Source organism: Helianthus annuus, chromosome 11 (assembly GCF_002127325.2).
Source record: "Helianthus annuus cultivar XRQ/B chromosome 11, HanXRQr2.0-SUNRISE, whole genome shotgun sequence".
Lineage (NCBI taxonomy): Eukaryota > Viridiplantae > Streptophyta > Magnoliopsida > Asterales > Asteraceae > Helianthus > Helianthus annuus.
Genome location: NC_035443.2, coordinates 24,616,378 through 24,633,567, shown reverse-complemented (window position 1 = coordinate 24,633,567; position 17,190 = coordinate 24,616,378). Strand labels below are relative to the sequence as shown.

Below are 17,190 nucleotides of genomic sequence, written 5' to 3'. Positions count from 1 at the left end.
GTTAAGGTGTGTTATATAATATAAGGGGTGTTCGGGGTGTTCGGGGACCCTAACTAGCTCAGAAAAATAAAAACAATATGTTTGACATTATTTTTGTGTTCCGGGTAAAGTCCGGTTGTTCGGTTAGATACCGGTTCGTTAAAGTGTTAAACTGCACCGTTTAGTGTCTTTTAGGTATCCTTTTGTAACTTTTTCAATTCCCGACACTTAGGGAAGTATTCTGGATGATAAAACGAAATTTCTGCATGATATTTTAATGTTAAAAAGTTGTTTTGAGCTGAATTTATTAAAATTATGCACTTAAAGTGCGTTTCGGGTGCTTTTTAGTGCTTGCTTTAACTTCCGGAGTGTCTATGTGTTAACCCATGTATGCACTATTGGGTTTTAATGTATTTTTGACGTTGGACCTACACCTAGGCCCTAATTCTAATGTCTGACTGCTTTCTGCAATTCTGTTGACACACCGTGTCTTACTGGTGAGTTTACTAGTATTTCTGACGCAACGCTCTCGTTAATGCATAAAGCAATATTTGGTAGTATAAAACGTGCATGAATTCACTTGTATTGTATGAAATCAGGTAATGTTGACACTAAAGCACATAATTGCAGTCATTAAATAATAATTAAAGTGTACGGAAATTACCGGTTTGGTGTCAGTTGTCACAGATGATGCTCTTCGCTTTTCGTTTTGCATTAGATTTCATGCTTTGATGGTTCATTTGTTTTTTTTTTTTTTTTTGTGGAAAATTTACATTTTATGTTGTAGATGTGTTTTTAAAGCGAACAATCGTCACCAAAACTACTTGTTGCGATCAAAGTTGGTGGTCACAGCAGATAGTCTGAGCCTCTTATATAGTCCTAGTTACTAACAATTTGGTGCATTGTGTATTGTACTTATTTGGTGTGCATTTTTTGTTATGGGATGTCTTCTTCACTCATGGACCCTTTCGTTTTACAACAACTTGAGAAGCTTTTGAAAGATGTTATCGAATCAGATCAACTGCTATCCGAGAAGCTTAATGACTTTATCGCGAGAGTTGCTAGCATACGTGAGAAACAGGTGGAGCTACACGTCTTCATTAGCACGCTTTATGCGTGTCACGAAGGCCAAAACGATATTAAAATCTAGCTTTAACATTACTTCTAGTACACATGTAAGGTTAATTATAAACTTTGTATGTTATATACAATGAATGATTTTGTTATCAGACTTATTATTTTAGTTGTATGTTTTAGGTAGTAAATTTCAAATCGTATTAATACATAACAACAATTTTGTAGTTTTATTAGTTTATATGTTGTTATGCTGTAAAAATTCAATCACAAAAATACATGACATATTTCAATAGACATATCGAATCAGATGTGGAGCCATAATAAACCAAAGTTAAATAACATCAGCGAAAGTCAAGGGCACTGATTATATGGAACTTAATGCGGACTTCTAGTCTTGTTGTTTCGGAGATGTCATTTTATTAAACGTCATTGCAAAATTGTCCTTTACCTTATGCTACATCTCTGTAAACAGAGAATACATGACATATTCGGATGCCGCACCACGTCGCGTCACGGTCGGGTCCGAATACTAGTTGGTGTGAATTTGTAACCCTCCACCGCTACGTGGCATTTTTTTCCTCACAATTTACATTTACCACAATACATGAACTAATATTTACATAGTATTAGTTAGCAACACTTTTATGCATCATGGGTTTATACCTCATTCTTTGGGTTATAAAAAAATATTTTTTTTTAGTTTTAACCCAAAAGTTTTTCATTTTTTGTAATTTTCACCCTACTAAATTTGATTTTTTAATTTTAACCCAGAACCTTTTATTATTTACAATTTAACCTCTCAACATTTTTACTTTTAACTCTGGTTCCCTATACTTTTCATCTTTCGCAAGTTTCGTTTTACGTTTCGTTCTAAATTTTGTGAGTTAACACGACGCAACGTGCGTGTGGAGTTCAACAGTTTTACGTTTATTTTTCCCATTTGACAAATTCGTCGCAACACACAAATCCTAGATCGACTCAGCATTAGCAGTCGGTAACGATGATGTTATACAAGTACTATCTGACATAGTTTTACGTCCCGCCGCAACCAATAAAATATGGTTAAATAACAATCAACAAACCTTATTCAAATTTACCTTACCTTCACCACGGCAATATGACATCTAAACCTCCACAAATAATTATAAATAAACAACACCTAAACCTCCACAAATAACAATCAACAAACCTTATTCAAATTTACTCACAATTTCATAATTCACACACACACACTGAACAGTCGGTCATGCCAATGAGCCTAAACTCGATCTGCACCGGATCTTCTTCCTCGGATCGCGGTTCTACCAAATCATCGTTGATTCTGCATGGGGTCGCAGCCGCCGCCGCTCTAGTCGTCGGCGCTCACGCTTACTACTTTTACCGCCGATCTGCCACCGTGTTCCGAAGTCGAGTAGTGGGTATAATTCCTGCCCGGTTTGCTTCTTCCCGATTTCAGGGTAAACCCCTCGTTGAGATCCTCGGCAAACCCATGATCCAGGTTGCATTTTACTCATTAATTCTTGAAATTCTTTAAATTTAGTAACCGGAATTTCTAGCAATATCTGAATTACAAGTGCAATTATTATTTAAGTAGCTGTTTCATTGATAGAAATTAGGGCTTGATTGTACTTTTGAGGTGCTGGATTTAAGTTCATAAGTTCCAGTTATTGCTAAAAGTAGGAGACTTTTTGGATCATATCAACAAATCTGCGTTGATATTGGGTAGATGCAACTAACTGTGTGATACATTTACCTCACAATTTGGGTTTTCTTATTTGATTTGAACAGAGGACTTGGGAGAGAGCAAAGTTGGCTACAACATTGGATCGTGTCGGTGAGTATTTTTTTTCCGAATTCGGTACTTGTTTGTTACTATGCAGTAAAATCGGATATTGGTGAAGGACCCATATTTGAGATATAGGTTATCTCGGTGAGATATCGGTAATTTTAATATCATGCAGAATTTATATATATATAGCAATTTAACACTAATAATTCAGTGATATATCGGTCAAATATTGGTTGTATCGGCGATAATATCGATACCGATATTCTGACCAATATATGACACCGATATTTTACTAGGGGACCGATATAACCGATATATCAGCAATATTAACTGCATAGGTTCGTTATTGATAATAGTTTTCTCAAGACTTTGGTTTTGCTTGTTCTATGAATTACCATTGAGAATCATAGATAGTGTAATTTTTTTTTGACCCGTTATATCCTGACCCCTCGTAAGCTGACCTGTTATATCTTTACCCATTGTAACCTGACCTGTTATATCCTGACCCATCGTAACCTGACCTGTCATATCTTTACCCATTGTAACCTGACCCGTTATATCCTGACCCCTCGTAAGCTGACCTGTTATATCTTTACACATTGTAATCTAAAGTGAACATTGGCCCTGTTGTAGTTGTGGCAACGGATGATGAAAAGATTGCAGAATGCTGTCGAGGGTTTGGTGCTGATGTAATAATGACTGCAGAATCGTGCAGAAATGGTATGAAATCATGTTTATCGTCATCAAGCTGAATTATATTAATTTAGATTGTTGGTTAACGGGTAATGTTATTTGTTTGTATGATGTCAATTTGTAGGTGCTGAGAGGTGTAGTGAAGCACTTCAAAAGCTCGAGAAAAAGTATGATATTGTTGTCAATATTCAAGGAGACGAACCTCTAATCGAACCTGAAATAATTGACGGCATTGTCAAAGCTCTTCAGGTAACACGAACTGATCAAATTCTTGTGATTTTTAGAGTTTTTTCCCAAATTAGTGTTGAAGGAAAAAATATTTACCATTTTGGTGATCCTTGAAAACTATTTACCAAAATAGTGTTTTTTATTTATTTTTTCTATTAAGTTAACTCAAACCTTTTTTATATGTTTTTATCCAATCATTCAACATTTAATTTTTTTTTTATTTTCTTAAATCAATCCACTGTAGCTTTTACTAACTTGTAAATTTTTGTTTTTTAATCAACTCATCTCAAATACGAACTATGAAACATAAAAAAACCAATCAAAGTTTTATCAACATCAACAATGATTAATTAACAATAACCATTTGAGACTTTGTGCTGAAATCCACGTTTTAAATTCATATGTAATACTCCAATAACCTTGTTCATCATGTAAATCAAAAGCATTTTGCTTCAAATTCAAGATTATACAATTCTGAACGTCCTCTATAAGTTCAACTTTACATGTAAATAAAACAAAGAAGGTTATAAAGTTCTATTAAACCTGCTCCAGGAATTTTATACAGAGCTTGGTTCATTCTCTACATTTTTTTTATTAAATTCATTAAGTTCTATGAAACCTGCTACTTCAACACTTTGCGAGTTTATGATTTCAAAAAATTCTACATGAAGACTTGTAAAATTTGGCAAAGACTGAGATTAGCTTTCCAAAAAACGACAATGATGTTCGTTTCCGATTCGGAGATTCATCCGATTATGATTCTACTGCTCGCTTTTGATTCAATCGATTGGTTTGATTGGGATGCGTCGAGCGTCGGCTGGCATCTGATTAACTGAAACGTCGGGCTCACATCTAAAGCGAAAAAAAAAAAAACATAGAACGAAGGGGTTTAGATCTAAAGCGAAAAAATGTAAAAAGAAAACATAGAATGAAGAAAATAATAGAATTAGATGTTGGATTGATTGGATAAAAACATGTAAAAATAGTAATGAGATGTTGGATGGATTGGAGAAAAACATATAAAAATAGCAATGACTTAACTAAATAGAAAAAATAAAAAAAATAAATGAAGAACACCATTTTGGTAAATAGTTCTTAAGGAACACCAAAATGGTAAATATTTTTTCCACCAACACTAGTTTGGGAAAAAACTCGTGATTTTTATATTTCTAAAGTGTTGTTGAAATATAATGATTTATGTGTCTGCAGACCACCCCAGATGCAGTTTTCAGCACAGCAGTCACTGCGTTGAAACCAGAAGATGCTTTCGATCCAAATCGTGTCAAATGTGTGGTTGATAACCGTGGCTATGCGATCTACTTTTCTCGAGGGCTGATCCCTTTTAACAAGTTTGTGTTTCTTTCATTTTTAACGATATGTTCTTTTTTAACATTTTTAGATCCTTATTTCTTTTTTGTTCCCAATTATTTATCTAGGTCAGGAAAAGTCAATCCTTCATTCCCATATAATCTTCATCTAGGTATTCAGGTACAAATTAAAAATAAAATAAAATTTTTATTGTATTTTTATAAATATCAGCAGTTTTTCAAGCGAATTAACGTCAGAATTTTTCTTTATAGAGCTATGATTCGGAATTTCTGAAGATTTATCCTGATCTGACTCCAACTCCATTGCAACTGGAAGAAGATTTGGAACAGTTGAAAGTACTTGAAAACGGTTACAAGATGAAGGTACTAAAAGTTGTTTCTTGGCAGACATGTGAAAAATGAATCTGATCGGAGTATCGGTGTCTTGTTTCTTATATTATTGCAGGTAATAAAAGTCAATCATGATGCTCATGGTGTCGATACGCCTGAAGATGTTGCCAAGATTGAAAGTTATATGCGCGAAAAGAACTTGTCTTAGCTTCATGTCGGGTTGTCTAGTTGCAGTGAGGTTTTGCCACCAAGATAGTGAAGATTTCGTCATACCAGTGTTTGTTTTTCTTTGTTTATTTTCTTCTATGAGTGTAATTTGTAGCGTAAAGCTTGAATTTCCAACCGTAATGATGTACCTTCCTAATGCTTTTGTTGTATACTTTGTGAACATTATATTTTGTAGAAAGTTTTCTAGACAGAATATGGGATTAAAGGATTGTGTATTGAGCTTTTAAGAGTTGTGGAGGAAGCTCTAAAGGAGATTGATTAGAGAAAAAAATGTTCACACCATTAGTATGGATGGTGTTGTGATCGGGTGAAATGTGATGTGTAGCGAGGTGGAGAAAAAAAAATGTTCACGGAAAGGGACACATTTCCTTCATACCTTGATACCACTAGGCTTACGAGCGGTTTGGTATTTGATGTTATTATGCGGCGTTTTTTGTCCAACAAAAGAAAAAAGTCTGTGTGTGTGTAAAATATTTGGGTGGATAAATAAGAGTTAAAATGAATAACATTAATTAATAAAATTCCCTTGATTTAACGTTAAAACTTGGATGAGGTTAACCAGTTAGATGAAAATGACAAGTTTTAAATACACGAGTATTCAAATAGAGGTGTAAAAAAACCAGTTTGGCCCGGCAAACCTAGAAACTGACCTTGCTTGACCTGTCAAAAGAAAAAAAAAAACCGGTTTGAGTCCAACCCGACTTGCTGTTTGATACCAACCTGAACTGGTTTCAGCCCGTCTAAAATAAACTGATAAAAAAACCAGTTTAAACGCTAAAACCGGATTGGATCTAACCCAAATCGGTCTAGCTAGGTTGAGGTTTTCAACTCTAAAACTAGTTCTTAACCTGAACCAGTTTAAGACAACTAAAAAACAGGCTAATCGAACCGGTTTAAGCCCAAAGTCCCAAACCATGTTTTGTACACCTCTATACTTGGATCCGAAAAATAAACTATGCAAATGAAAATAAGATAAGTGATAGAAATCATCGGGTAAATAAAGGAAAAGGTTAAACATCAATACATCATCTTCAAATTTTTTTCAACTTGAAGAAAAAAATAAAAAAAAAATAAAAAAAATGGAAAGTAGAGAAAGATTTGAAAGGTGCCAAGCACGTGACACCTCATCCATCCCACAATAATCTCATCTCACCAACACACACCAGCCATTCACACTCCCACACTCCTCCCCTCTCCATTAGTTTGTTAGTTTTCCGATGGCCGCCCTTCTCGAAACCCTAACCGTTCCTCGCGCCACCGGATTCCCCGCGGCTTCTCTAACTCCGATCGCCTCTTCTCCTCTCGCTCAACTCTCCGTTCGCCGGAACTCTCTGCCGGAATCCAGAACCTCAAAGTTGAAGATCAATTCCTTCAGTTCTTCTGGATCTGTCAGATTGAGGTCGAAGTTCGGCCGTCGTGGCGGACGAATCGTCTGCGAAGCACAGGAAGCACCAGTACAAGGTTAGAATCGTTTTATTGTGTTGTTATTTTATGAAATTTGTGCTAAATTTGATTATATTATGCTTTCTAGACCTTCTGTAGCGAGCAGGTCTCTCGATTCTCGAATAATTGTTTTGATTATTGTTTTCTGATTTTTAAATCTATGTTTGTTTGGCGATTGACATTCTAGGACTCTAGCACTAGCCATCACCACTTTGGTGGGTTGGTAGAGGCTTTGTGCCTCTTGCAGACAGACCAGGGTTCAATTCCTAGCATGGGGTAAAACTTGGTGTAATTTAGGAGTAGTGTTATGTAAGGATTCTAGCACTAATTTGTTGATGTTCTAATACTCGAATACATACACAGACATACAGTGTTGTAATTGTATAGGAAGAACATGTTCATCTCGATTTGAAGCCACATTTATGTTTTCAGTGAAGTTCATAGTTGTTAATAGCGGCTATAGCGACCGGCCCTAAGCAGTCAATAGCGGTGCTATAGCGGTTAGCGGACCTCAGGGTGTGTAGCGGTCCAAATAGCGGTGGCCTATAGCGGTTCCACTATTAGCGGCGCTAAATACCGCTATAGCGGTGCTATAGCGGTACTCTAGCGGTGCTATAGCGGTGGCCTATAGCGGTTATAGCAATAACAGTGTTTGATTGTATTAATTCTTAGATAAAATACTTCAAAGTTACTATTAGTATTTGATTTGCAACGGGTTTTTGATAATGGAATGATATTACTATGAATTTTGATATTACTATTAATATTTTTCAAAGATATATTTATATAGGTAGAGGATCCTGTAAAAAGTGCTCAAAGTGTGAGAAGTGTATTGTAACACTATATATAATACTATATAACACCGTATAAACACCGTATAACAATATGTAACACCATATAATACCATATAACACTATATAACATTATATAACAAATATAACACTATAGTTTGTCTGATAGCATGTCTATGATAGATGTATAGTGTTATATTTGTTATATAATGTTATATAGTGTTACATAGTGTTATATGGTATCATATGGTGTTACATATTGTTATACGGTGTTTATATGGTGTTATATAGTATTATATATAGTGTTATAATACACTTCTCACACTTTAGGCCCTTTTTACACTATCCTTACCCTATTTATATATATATAAAAATACATAAATTATGCATGGTATAAAAATTACCGCTATATCACCGCTATGCCACCGCTATAACCTATATATCATATAGCGGACCTTGACCGCTATTCGATTTTGGACCGCTTTAACTGCATAGGCGACCGCCATAGCGCACTATGTAGCCATGCGACCAAGTGTCGCTATATGGGTCTTAGCGATCAATGGCGAACTTAGCGACAGTTAGGTATTTTTTTTTTTTGATGTTAATATCAATTAGATATAGCTATAAAATCGCTGGATTTATAGGTTTTTGTTAAATATACATGTAAAATAGCATATATACAAGGGTATTTTGATGTAATATACATATAAAAATTTTCAAAATTCTTTTTCTAGTGTAATCGCTATTTATAAAATAGTCGTCGCTATTTGTCGCTATTCGCTACGTAGCCTATAGGTGCCTTGTCGCTATTCGCTATCGACAACTATGGTGAAGTTGATATCTGTTTTGTTGGTTAAAACTTAAAATCAATGTAGTTATCATTTTTTCCTCTAAATGCTGAAACGTATAGTTTTGGATCTGAATTAAATAGATCGGTTATACTTTACGTACCTATTGTAGCAAACTATGCAGTCAATAGCGCTTAGCGGACATACGAACTCATAGCGGTCCAAATAGCTGTCCAAATAGCGGTCCCTTATAGCAGTCCCGCTATTAGCGGTGCTAAATTCCGCTATTGGACCGCTATTTTGAAACCCGTATAGCGGTCATAGCACTGCTTTTAGCGGTTTTTCTTATTTCAGCCCAAAAGTAAGGTAAAGCCCACATTAATTAACTTTTTGTTTATAAATAAACCCAAAAGTAAAGGCCCAAACCCGAAATTAAACCTAAATTGAGACCAAAAGTCTTCATTCGTTGGTTCTTCATCAGTTCATCATTCAACAAAATTAAACCTAAATCTCTAAATCGCTGGACTTCCTCAGTTAATGTTTTGAATTTTGATATTACTACTAATATTTTGCATGATAATATGATATTACTATAAATTTTGATATTATTATTAATTTTTTTCAGTATATATATTTATATACATATAAATACATAAAATATGCATGATATAAAAATTACCGCTATACCACAGCTATAACTTAGATATCATATAGCGGACCTTGACTGCTATTTGATTTTGGACCGCTATAACTGCATAGGTAGCGAATAGGTTTTCTGATACTCGTTACGATTATTGTTTTTGGATTTTTGAACCTATTTTTGGTTAGCAATTGACATTCTAGCACTGATTTGTTGGTGTCCTCATACTCGGATACGAATACAGTATTGTAATTGTATGTGAAAAACAAGAACATGCTCATCTCGAATCTTGATTTAAAGTCACATTTATGTTTTCACTTTTCAGTGAAAGTGATATCTGTTTTGTTGATAAAAAATCAATGTAGTTATTATTTCATCCCGAATAGGTGAAAACAAACATATAGTTCTGGATCCTGAGTTATAACTCTCTTAGACATTTGTTTTTGCTGTTCTTAATTGATGGAATATCTTCGTATCGTGATGAATTTGAGAGTTGGCTAGACAAATTATCAATCAACCGTTAGATTTGATTAGCATTTGTTGTGCTAAAAGGAGCTAGCATACATGTAGTGGTGTGAATACGCCGAGCCGAGCTAGACTCGTTTTGAGTTCTATTTCTAAAGCTCGAGCTCGTTTATTATTTGTTAATTTCGTTTATTATATATTAGTTACTTTATGTACATTTATAATTATAACATTTATATAATAATATGTATTATTTAGTTTTTTTATATATAAATTTTTATGTATAACAATAGTTATCATATAAATATTTATTTAATATACTAAATAAAAGTTATATAAATAATAGGCTGTATAGGCCCATGAACTAGCTTGAGCTCGATAAGTGAAGCTGGGGCTCGGGCTTGTTTATCAAACAAGCTTATTTTTAGGCTTGAGCTTGTTTTAGCTCAGCTCAATTCGAGCATTTAATGAGCCGATCTCGAGTAGTCCACGAGCAACTTGGCTTGTTTACACCGCTATTTGTATTTGATGATTGTTGATGACCAACTGAAGTAAATTATTGAGATTGCAGTACTTCCTGTGACTGATGGTTCATGGCAATCACTTGTTCTGGACTCTGAGCTTCCCGTACTGGTTGAATTTTGGGCTCCGTGGTGCGGGCCATGTCGCATGATCCACCCGATCATTGATGAGCTGGCGAAAGAATACAACGGCAAGCTCGCTTGTTACAAGGTGAACACTGATGAGAGTCCTTCAATCGCTACCAATTATGGTATAAGAAGCATTCCAACTGTCATTATCTTCAAAGATGGAGAGAAGAAAGAGGCAGTTATTGGCGCTGTTCCAAAATCTACTCTGTCTACCTGCATTGAAAAGTTTTTGTAAGAGGTACTGTCATCTGTACATACTAGTTTTCACCAATTTACTTCTCTTGTTTGTCTAGTCTATTTTGTCACAAACCATGATCTTGTTCATTATATATTATTCTCTCTTTTGTTTTCTTTAAAATCTGGGAAATCGTACTTTATAGGCAAACCCGGGCTCTTACTAGTTTACCGAGGTTTAACCATGGTTGCAAAAGTCGCTAGGCGCTTCCTAGTCGGATTCGGGAGTGCTCGGCTTAGGCGGAGATTACTCGGGGAGTAATTGGTCTGGGAGACCAGTACTCGTGCCTCGGCAGCCTACCTTGTAGCGAGTACTCGGGGAATACTCGGAGCCTAGGTGGGACTTTTACAACCATGGGTTTAACCAGTGATCCTAAGAAATCACGCGTTACACGATTCAAACTTGGGACCTCCTTTGAAGAATTCTAAACCCTAACCGCTTGGAGTAGGTAAGAGGAAAAAGAATTGAACAGTCAAAATATATATTCTCAGTTATTATTAACAGTTTATTCTATGATTCAAATCTTATTTAACAAAAGCTATGCAACCAATAAAAATAGGATGTAACCGGTAATTATTTCCGTTTATATACATAAAAGTTAATTACACAGATGATCATGTACATACTGCTTGGTAGGTTGTCTATTCAAAATTTACGCAGAGGGTCTTTTTTTGGTCGTTCAAAAAGTAAACTGCAATTCACTAGCATCTTTTTAGGCCGGAGGGTGTGGCGACTTTTTAGGCCGGAGGGTGTGGGGACGCCAGCCTTGCATACTCAGCATCAATGGCGCCTGGGTGGTGGCGCCACCCCACACCATGGGGTTTAAGGAGGGGCGCTATAGGTAGTTCGCCACCATGGTAACGAGGAGGAAGAAGTGTTCAGGTGGGGCCCACATGCATTTCAACCAATACAATCTTTTTTTTTTATTTAACAGGGGGCTTTATATCATACCATGCAAGTTAAGGGAGGGCGTGATAAAGTTCCCTGGCTGACGTGGATATGATGTGACGCTGACGTGTTCTGAAAAAGCCCCTAAAGGCTTTATCCCACACCCCATAGCCTTAACTGCTTAGATATCAAAAAATAAACACCTACAAAATCTTGTCTTCTACAACATTAAAGGTTTTATACAAATTCTTTCACCTTTCTTTATCAAACTTAAAAAGATTTATCCATGAATACTTGAAGACGCTTTCAAACACCAATCGCAACAAGTAGGTTTGATCTTTTGTTCTATAATGTTTAATTCGTTTAAATAATTTTAGAATTGTGAACACTTTAATGTTGATTGAATTTAATGACTTATCATATGTTTTCCATTATTGCATTTGATACTCATTTATCATCATACTCAAGGAAATCTCATCAATAGCACAACTAAGGTAGGGTCTGAGAATGGTAAGATGTAGACAGTCTTACCTCTACCCCATAGGAATTAGGGGTGTGCAATAACCGAACCGTTAACCGAAAACCGACAAAACCGAACCTAAATTAACCGGAATCGAATTAACCGGAAGTCGGTTAACGGATATTTTTTTTACCATCGGTTAACCGAACCGAATCATTTATTTTTGGGGCAACTTTGTAGAATAGCAACCAAGTTTTAAAAGTGTTCCAATTAGGTCACTTAAGTTTCAAAAGTGTTCCAAGGACGATTAGTGCATGTACTCCCTTGTCTTTCGACTATCAACGCCACCACATGATGGATGATTAACCACCCCCTATTTTAACGTTATTTTCACAAAATTAGTAAAATAAAATTAAAATTAGTGCACTTTCACTTATGCGCATACCACAAGCGGGTATTACATAATCGTAAGACGACATTATATGCGCATACCGCAAGCGGGTATTACATAATCGTAAGACGGCATTTTAGCGAGCTAACAACATATGGTTGGTGTTTAAGGTATGGTTCTTGCCCATTATCAGTTTGTTAAATGATACTGGCATTATCTATGAAACCCGATTAACTATCACTAGTGCTCTAGTGGTGGCCATGGGTATTTAAGTTCCACCTATGGTGGACCTGGATGAGTTTTCCCCTCCAGGTCTCAAGTTCGAATTTAGGGTGATAGAGGTTTCTCATTGAGGGGTTTAAATTGGGGATTTATTGTGCGAGAGGGCTCTCTAGCGCGGACCCGGTTAAGACAACGTATGTAGACCTCCCGACATTCGCGAATAATTCACACTTTCAAAAAAAAAAAAAAAGATTAAGGGCTTGTTTGGTAAGCTTATTTAACCTAAAAAAGAGTTTTTGTTAAAATGACTTATTGACTTATAACTTTTTGAAAAAAAAGTTTTTAAAAAAAAGTGTTTTGATTAGCTTATGGAGTGAGAAAAGCCAATAAGTTAATAATTTGTTTTTTTTTAAAAAAAATGTTTGGATTAGCTTATGAGTGGATTAGCTTAGGGCAGGGGGTAATTCTGTAATTGTGTTTTGAAAAGTTATAAGAAGTTCATCACAAAAATACTAGTTTTTCAAAACTGATTTTTCCTTCTATACAAAAAGTTGTTTTAAAATGTCATTTTTAATTACCCAGACATTATTTTTATTGGCTTTTTGAAAAAAACCAATAAATCAATAAGTTGTTTCAAAAAGCTTAACCAAACATGCCCTTAACTAGATTTCTTTTAGTAAAATGAATATATAAGCCTCTTTGATAAACGTGATTAGTTCCTTTCTTTCTTAAATCATTGCTTCCAATATTAATGTTCGCTGTTTGCTTCATAAACTGAGATGGTCCAATGCCAATTATTATATTTAACATACTTATATTATATTAATGTCGCTCATGGTTGTATTTAAAAAGCGTTACACTTTACTATCAATGATTATTAAAATAAATAAGTAGCATCATGTAGAGCAGTACAAAAAATTGATGATCGTATAGGCTTTTATTAACTTTTATGTGCAATCAAATTTAAATGGTTTGTAACACCCTAATGTTCCAAACACACTTAATATTTACCAAAAAAAATAAAAAGTTATCCTTTTTTTTTTTTGAAAGGAAACTTCATTAACACACAGCCAAACCCGACGAAAAAAACAGACGGGCGGCAAACCAACTACAACAAGCTATACAAAGTTACACCAATCAACCCAAGACATATCTTTATACTTCGACCTACTTCTAAACCAAAGAAAACCTATAGATTTAACTGCACTGAAGACTTCCTCCACCTTCGGCACCTTACCCGAGAAAACTAACTCGTTCCTGGCCTTCCAAATCATCCAACAAGTAATAAGCACAACACCTTTGTAAGCAAGCAACGCCTTTCCTTTTAACCCGCTGAACGAATGCCCTTCCAAAATGCCCCTGAACGAAAACGCCATCGGGAAATGAGTCTTACACCACCGGCTAACCTTCAACCACACTAACGTAGCAAATTCACAAGCGGTAAACAGATGCATGACAGTCTCATTACCCGATGAACACATCGGACACGCAACATCCGGAACCGATATATTCCGCTTGCTAAGTTCAACCCTAGTGGGCAGCCTATCCTGTTCGGCTCTCCACGTGAACAAGTTACATTTTAAGGGGATCCATTTGCACCACTCCCAAACAAACCTGGCACTGAAGTCTTTATTCCTGTCGAAAATCTGCTTGATCGAACCCATGCTAAAAACTCCCGAATCGTCACCCATCCACACCCATTTATCTTTGACATCCGATAAAACAACATTACGCAATTTCACATTCAAATCCAACCACTCCGCCATCTCTGCGTTTGTCGATGGCAGCCAGCTCCATTGCCACTTCGCCCCAAGATTAGAAAACGAACTGACAATTCTGTCCCGAACCACACACCTTTTATCTAGCTCGAGCCGAAAAAGATTGGGGTAACAGATTTTCAGAGGCTCCTTATTCAGCCAGGGATCCGCCCCATCTCCAACCTCTCCACGAATAAAATTTCGAAGCCTATCACCGGCCACAATCGGGCTCGAGACCACTTTGACAATATTACCCCAAACCCCTCCCAACGACGCCTTCACAGGAAGAAATTCCCATGATCTCCGGTGCTCATGAATGGCTGAAACAACCTTTACCTATAAATTATCCCTCTCGTTTTTAAACCTTCAAGCCCACTTGAGAAGGAGCGCATTATTAATAGATAAACGATCCCTTATACCGAGCCCACCACGATCAATAGGGGACGACACTCGGTCCCAGACTCCCAGGATACCCAATTCAACTTTTTATCCCTTCCCGTGCCACCTCACAAAAATTTCTTGATAATCGCCTCCAACTTATTCACAACACCCACAGGCACTTTATATAACGAGAAAAAGTAATTAAGAAGACATTCCAACACTGATTTAATAAGAGTAACTCTACCTCCCAATGACAGAATCGAAGTCTTCCAAAGCGATAATATCAACTCGAAGGTGTCGGAAATAGGGCTCCAATTCGCAATGCGGTTCATGTTGGCCCCCACAGTGATCCCAAGATAAACAAACGGATTCCGATCCTCCGAACATCCCACCACAGACGCCATAGCCGCAATGTCTGACTCGGGAACCCCAATGCCCATAATTTTTGACTTTGTCAAATTGATTCTAAGCCCAGAGCATAAATAAAAGCATCTGAGGATTCTAACAACATTTAGAATATTTCCCCTAGACCACTCCCCAACCACAAGCGCGTCATCAGCATAAAAAGATGGGTAAGAGACGGACCGTTGTTAGGAAGCTTAACCCCAGTCACCGCACCGATCCCATCCGCTTTAACCAGACAACACGAAAGAAATTCCATAACTATAAGAAAAAGGAACGGAGAGAAAGGGTCGCCCTGTCTCATACCCTTCTGATATTGAAAATCAAACGTGGGGGCTCCGTTAACCAAAACCGTCGCTCTAGCAGATGAAAGAATACCATGGACCCATTTACACCAAAGAGGAGGAAAACCCATCTGAGATAAGGCCATGTTCACAAACCCCCAGTTAACATTGTCGTACGCCTTCTCAAAGTCCAGTTTTAACAAAAAAAAGCCTTTTCCTTCTTTTTTTCAACCAATTAACAACCTCGTTAATAATTAGCGGACCATCTAGGATGTATTTCCCTTTCAAAAAAAAGTTATCCTTAGTTATTTCAAATAAAGGGTTATATACATGGCAACCTTAGTCATATGAACTATCCGTATACGAAATACACGAGTCGTATAATGAGTGTAAAAATATCACTGTATGTTTAACAACCCCTAGAAGAATTAGAATATTTATGATGAAGGCCGAACCTACAGTACCTACAGTACAAGTAACCCATGCTTGGGTGTAGGGCTTCCAAAAAATATAGGGCACATAACTAAAAGAAAATTAATATGTTAACTATTAATATTAGTGCAAACTTATTGATTTAGATTTGTTTGATTCCTTGTATAAGCAAACCACTCTCTATTATACTTGTGTTAATTTTTTATTTGATTCAAACACAGATAAATGAGTATTGTTTATAGTAATCAAAGAAGATAAAAGGGCCTCAAAATTTCATTTCGCCTTGCGCCTCCAAAAGGATTGAAACGACCCTGTTTATGATGATAATATTACTCATTGACGCCTCCCATGTGACTAATATGCTATTTACTAAAGGGTCCTAATATTAATACATGGCAAAAACTTATTTACACATGGTGTATACGGGCCGTATACAGTTATACGGCCCGTATATAATAAAATAAAACTAACAAAGTCTGTGCCTTCAGACTTTGTCAGTTTTTTTTCATTCCATACGGGCCGTATAACTGTATACGGCCCCGTATACACCATGTGTAAAGAATTTGCCTGGTCGTATACAAGGATACGAATAACATATACGGGCCGTATAACTGTATACGGCCCGTATGAAAAGAAAATTAGATTTTACCCAAAGTATTTAATGGATTTAAGGTGTCAATCACATGAGACATTTTACAGTCGTTAGGTGGTCAAATCTTTCTAAAAGTAGAAAAAAAATAAAACTTTAACAAGTAACAAAGATTGAAAAACAAAAAAACGTGTCGTATGACTGTAATAAAAAGGAAGGGTGAGGCATTTGATGAGAGTTGTAAGGAGAAGCGTTTTAATCACTTGTTTTCAACGGGGATGTAATGCAATGATTCTGCTAGTGGTCGGGCTTCCAATGCTTACACAGGGTGATAAAAAACGCCTGATATGAACCCAAACCAACTGCTTTGTCTTGAGTCGTCGGGAAAACTTTTCCTCAGGGGAGGGTGAGTAGTATGAGTCTGAGTCCATTGTGGTTCGTGAATGTTTCGAATCATCATAGAAGACGTGTTGGGTTCTGCTAGAAGAGTATAAGGATTTTGTTGGTTTGTTTCCAAGTAGGGTTTAGAATGTTTAAAGTATTCTTGGTTCAATACCAACTCTTCTGAAAGACAAGAATACAACGTTCATGTATCACAAGGAATGACCGATCTAAGGCAGAGAACCTGATTTAGATACACAAATTCATCACCGGTTTCTACAGCACAAGCACATACACAGTTTGTGTAGAGATCTTTACGTACAAATTTGCATTATCCTT

The 17,190-nt window shown here is 36.3% G+C and overlaps 3 protein-coding genes across 3 annotated transcripts; 2 read left to right on the top strand and 1 right to left on the bottom strand.

The window, feature by feature from the left end:
* Positions 1-2,226: 2,226 nt before the first annotated feature.
* LOC110889643 (3-deoxy-manno-octulosonate cytidylyltransferase, mitochondrial) lies at positions 2,227-5,867 on the top strand. Its single transcript, XM_022137207.2, has 8 exons — positions 2,227-2,554; positions 2,845-2,890; positions 3,479-3,565; positions 3,663-3,787; positions 4,976-5,115; positions 5,203-5,254; positions 5,347-5,457; positions 5,540-5,867. The coding sequence occupies exons 1-8, from the start codon at positions 2,303-2,305 to the stop codon at positions 5,630-5,632; spliced, it is 906 nt and encodes a 301-aa protein (XP_021992899.1). The 5' UTR covers positions 2,227-2,302; the 3' UTR covers positions 5,633-5,867.
* Positions 5,868-6,782: 915 nt separating this feature from the next.
* On the top strand, positions 6,783-10,787 carry LOC110889644 (thioredoxin 1). Its single transcript, XM_022137208.2, has 2 exons — positions 6,783-7,113; positions 10,351-10,787. Exons 1-2 carry the CDS (start codon positions 6,870-6,872, stop codon positions 10,662-10,664), a joined length of 558 nt encoding a protein of 185 aa, XP_021992900.1. The 5' UTR covers positions 6,783-6,869; the 3' UTR covers positions 10,665-10,787.
* A 4,487-nt stretch (positions 10,788-15,274) lies between these two features.
* On the bottom strand, positions 15,275-15,595 carry LOC110887789 (uncharacterized mitochondrial protein AtMg01250-like). The gene has a single exon (XM_022135358.1). It carries the CDS (start codon positions 15,593-15,595, stop codon positions 15,275-15,277), a length of 321 nt encoding a protein of 106 aa, XP_021991050.1.
* Positions 15,596-17,190: the final 1,595 nt, after the last annotated feature.

Bases quoted from the DNA above. Each gene is read 5' to 3' on its own strand.
- LOC110889643 (XM_022137207.2), top strand. From the start codon at position 2,303: ATGCCAATGAGCCTAAACTCGATCTGCACCGGATCTTCTTCCTCGGAT. The intron at 3,566-3,662 runs GTATGAAATCAT...GTCAATTTGTAG, and splicing joins TGCAGAATCGTGCAGAAATG to GTGCTGAGAGGTGTAGTGAA. The intron at 5,116-5,202 runs GTTTGTGTTTCT...TTATTTATCTAG, and splicing joins GGGCTGATCCCTTTTAACAA to GTCAGGAAAAGTCAATCCTT.
- LOC110889644 (XM_022137208.2), top strand. From the start codon at position 6,870: ATGGCCGCCCTTCTCGAAACCCTAACCGTTCCTCGCGCCACCGGATTC. The intron at 7,114-10,350 runs GTTAGAATCGTT...TTGAGATTGCAG, and splicing joins ACAGGAAGCACCAGTACAAG to TACTTCCTGTGACTGATGGT.
- LOC110887789 (XM_022135358.1), bottom strand. From the start codon at position 15,595: ATGGCCTTATCTCAGATGGGTTTTCCTCCTCTTTGGTGTAAATGGGTC.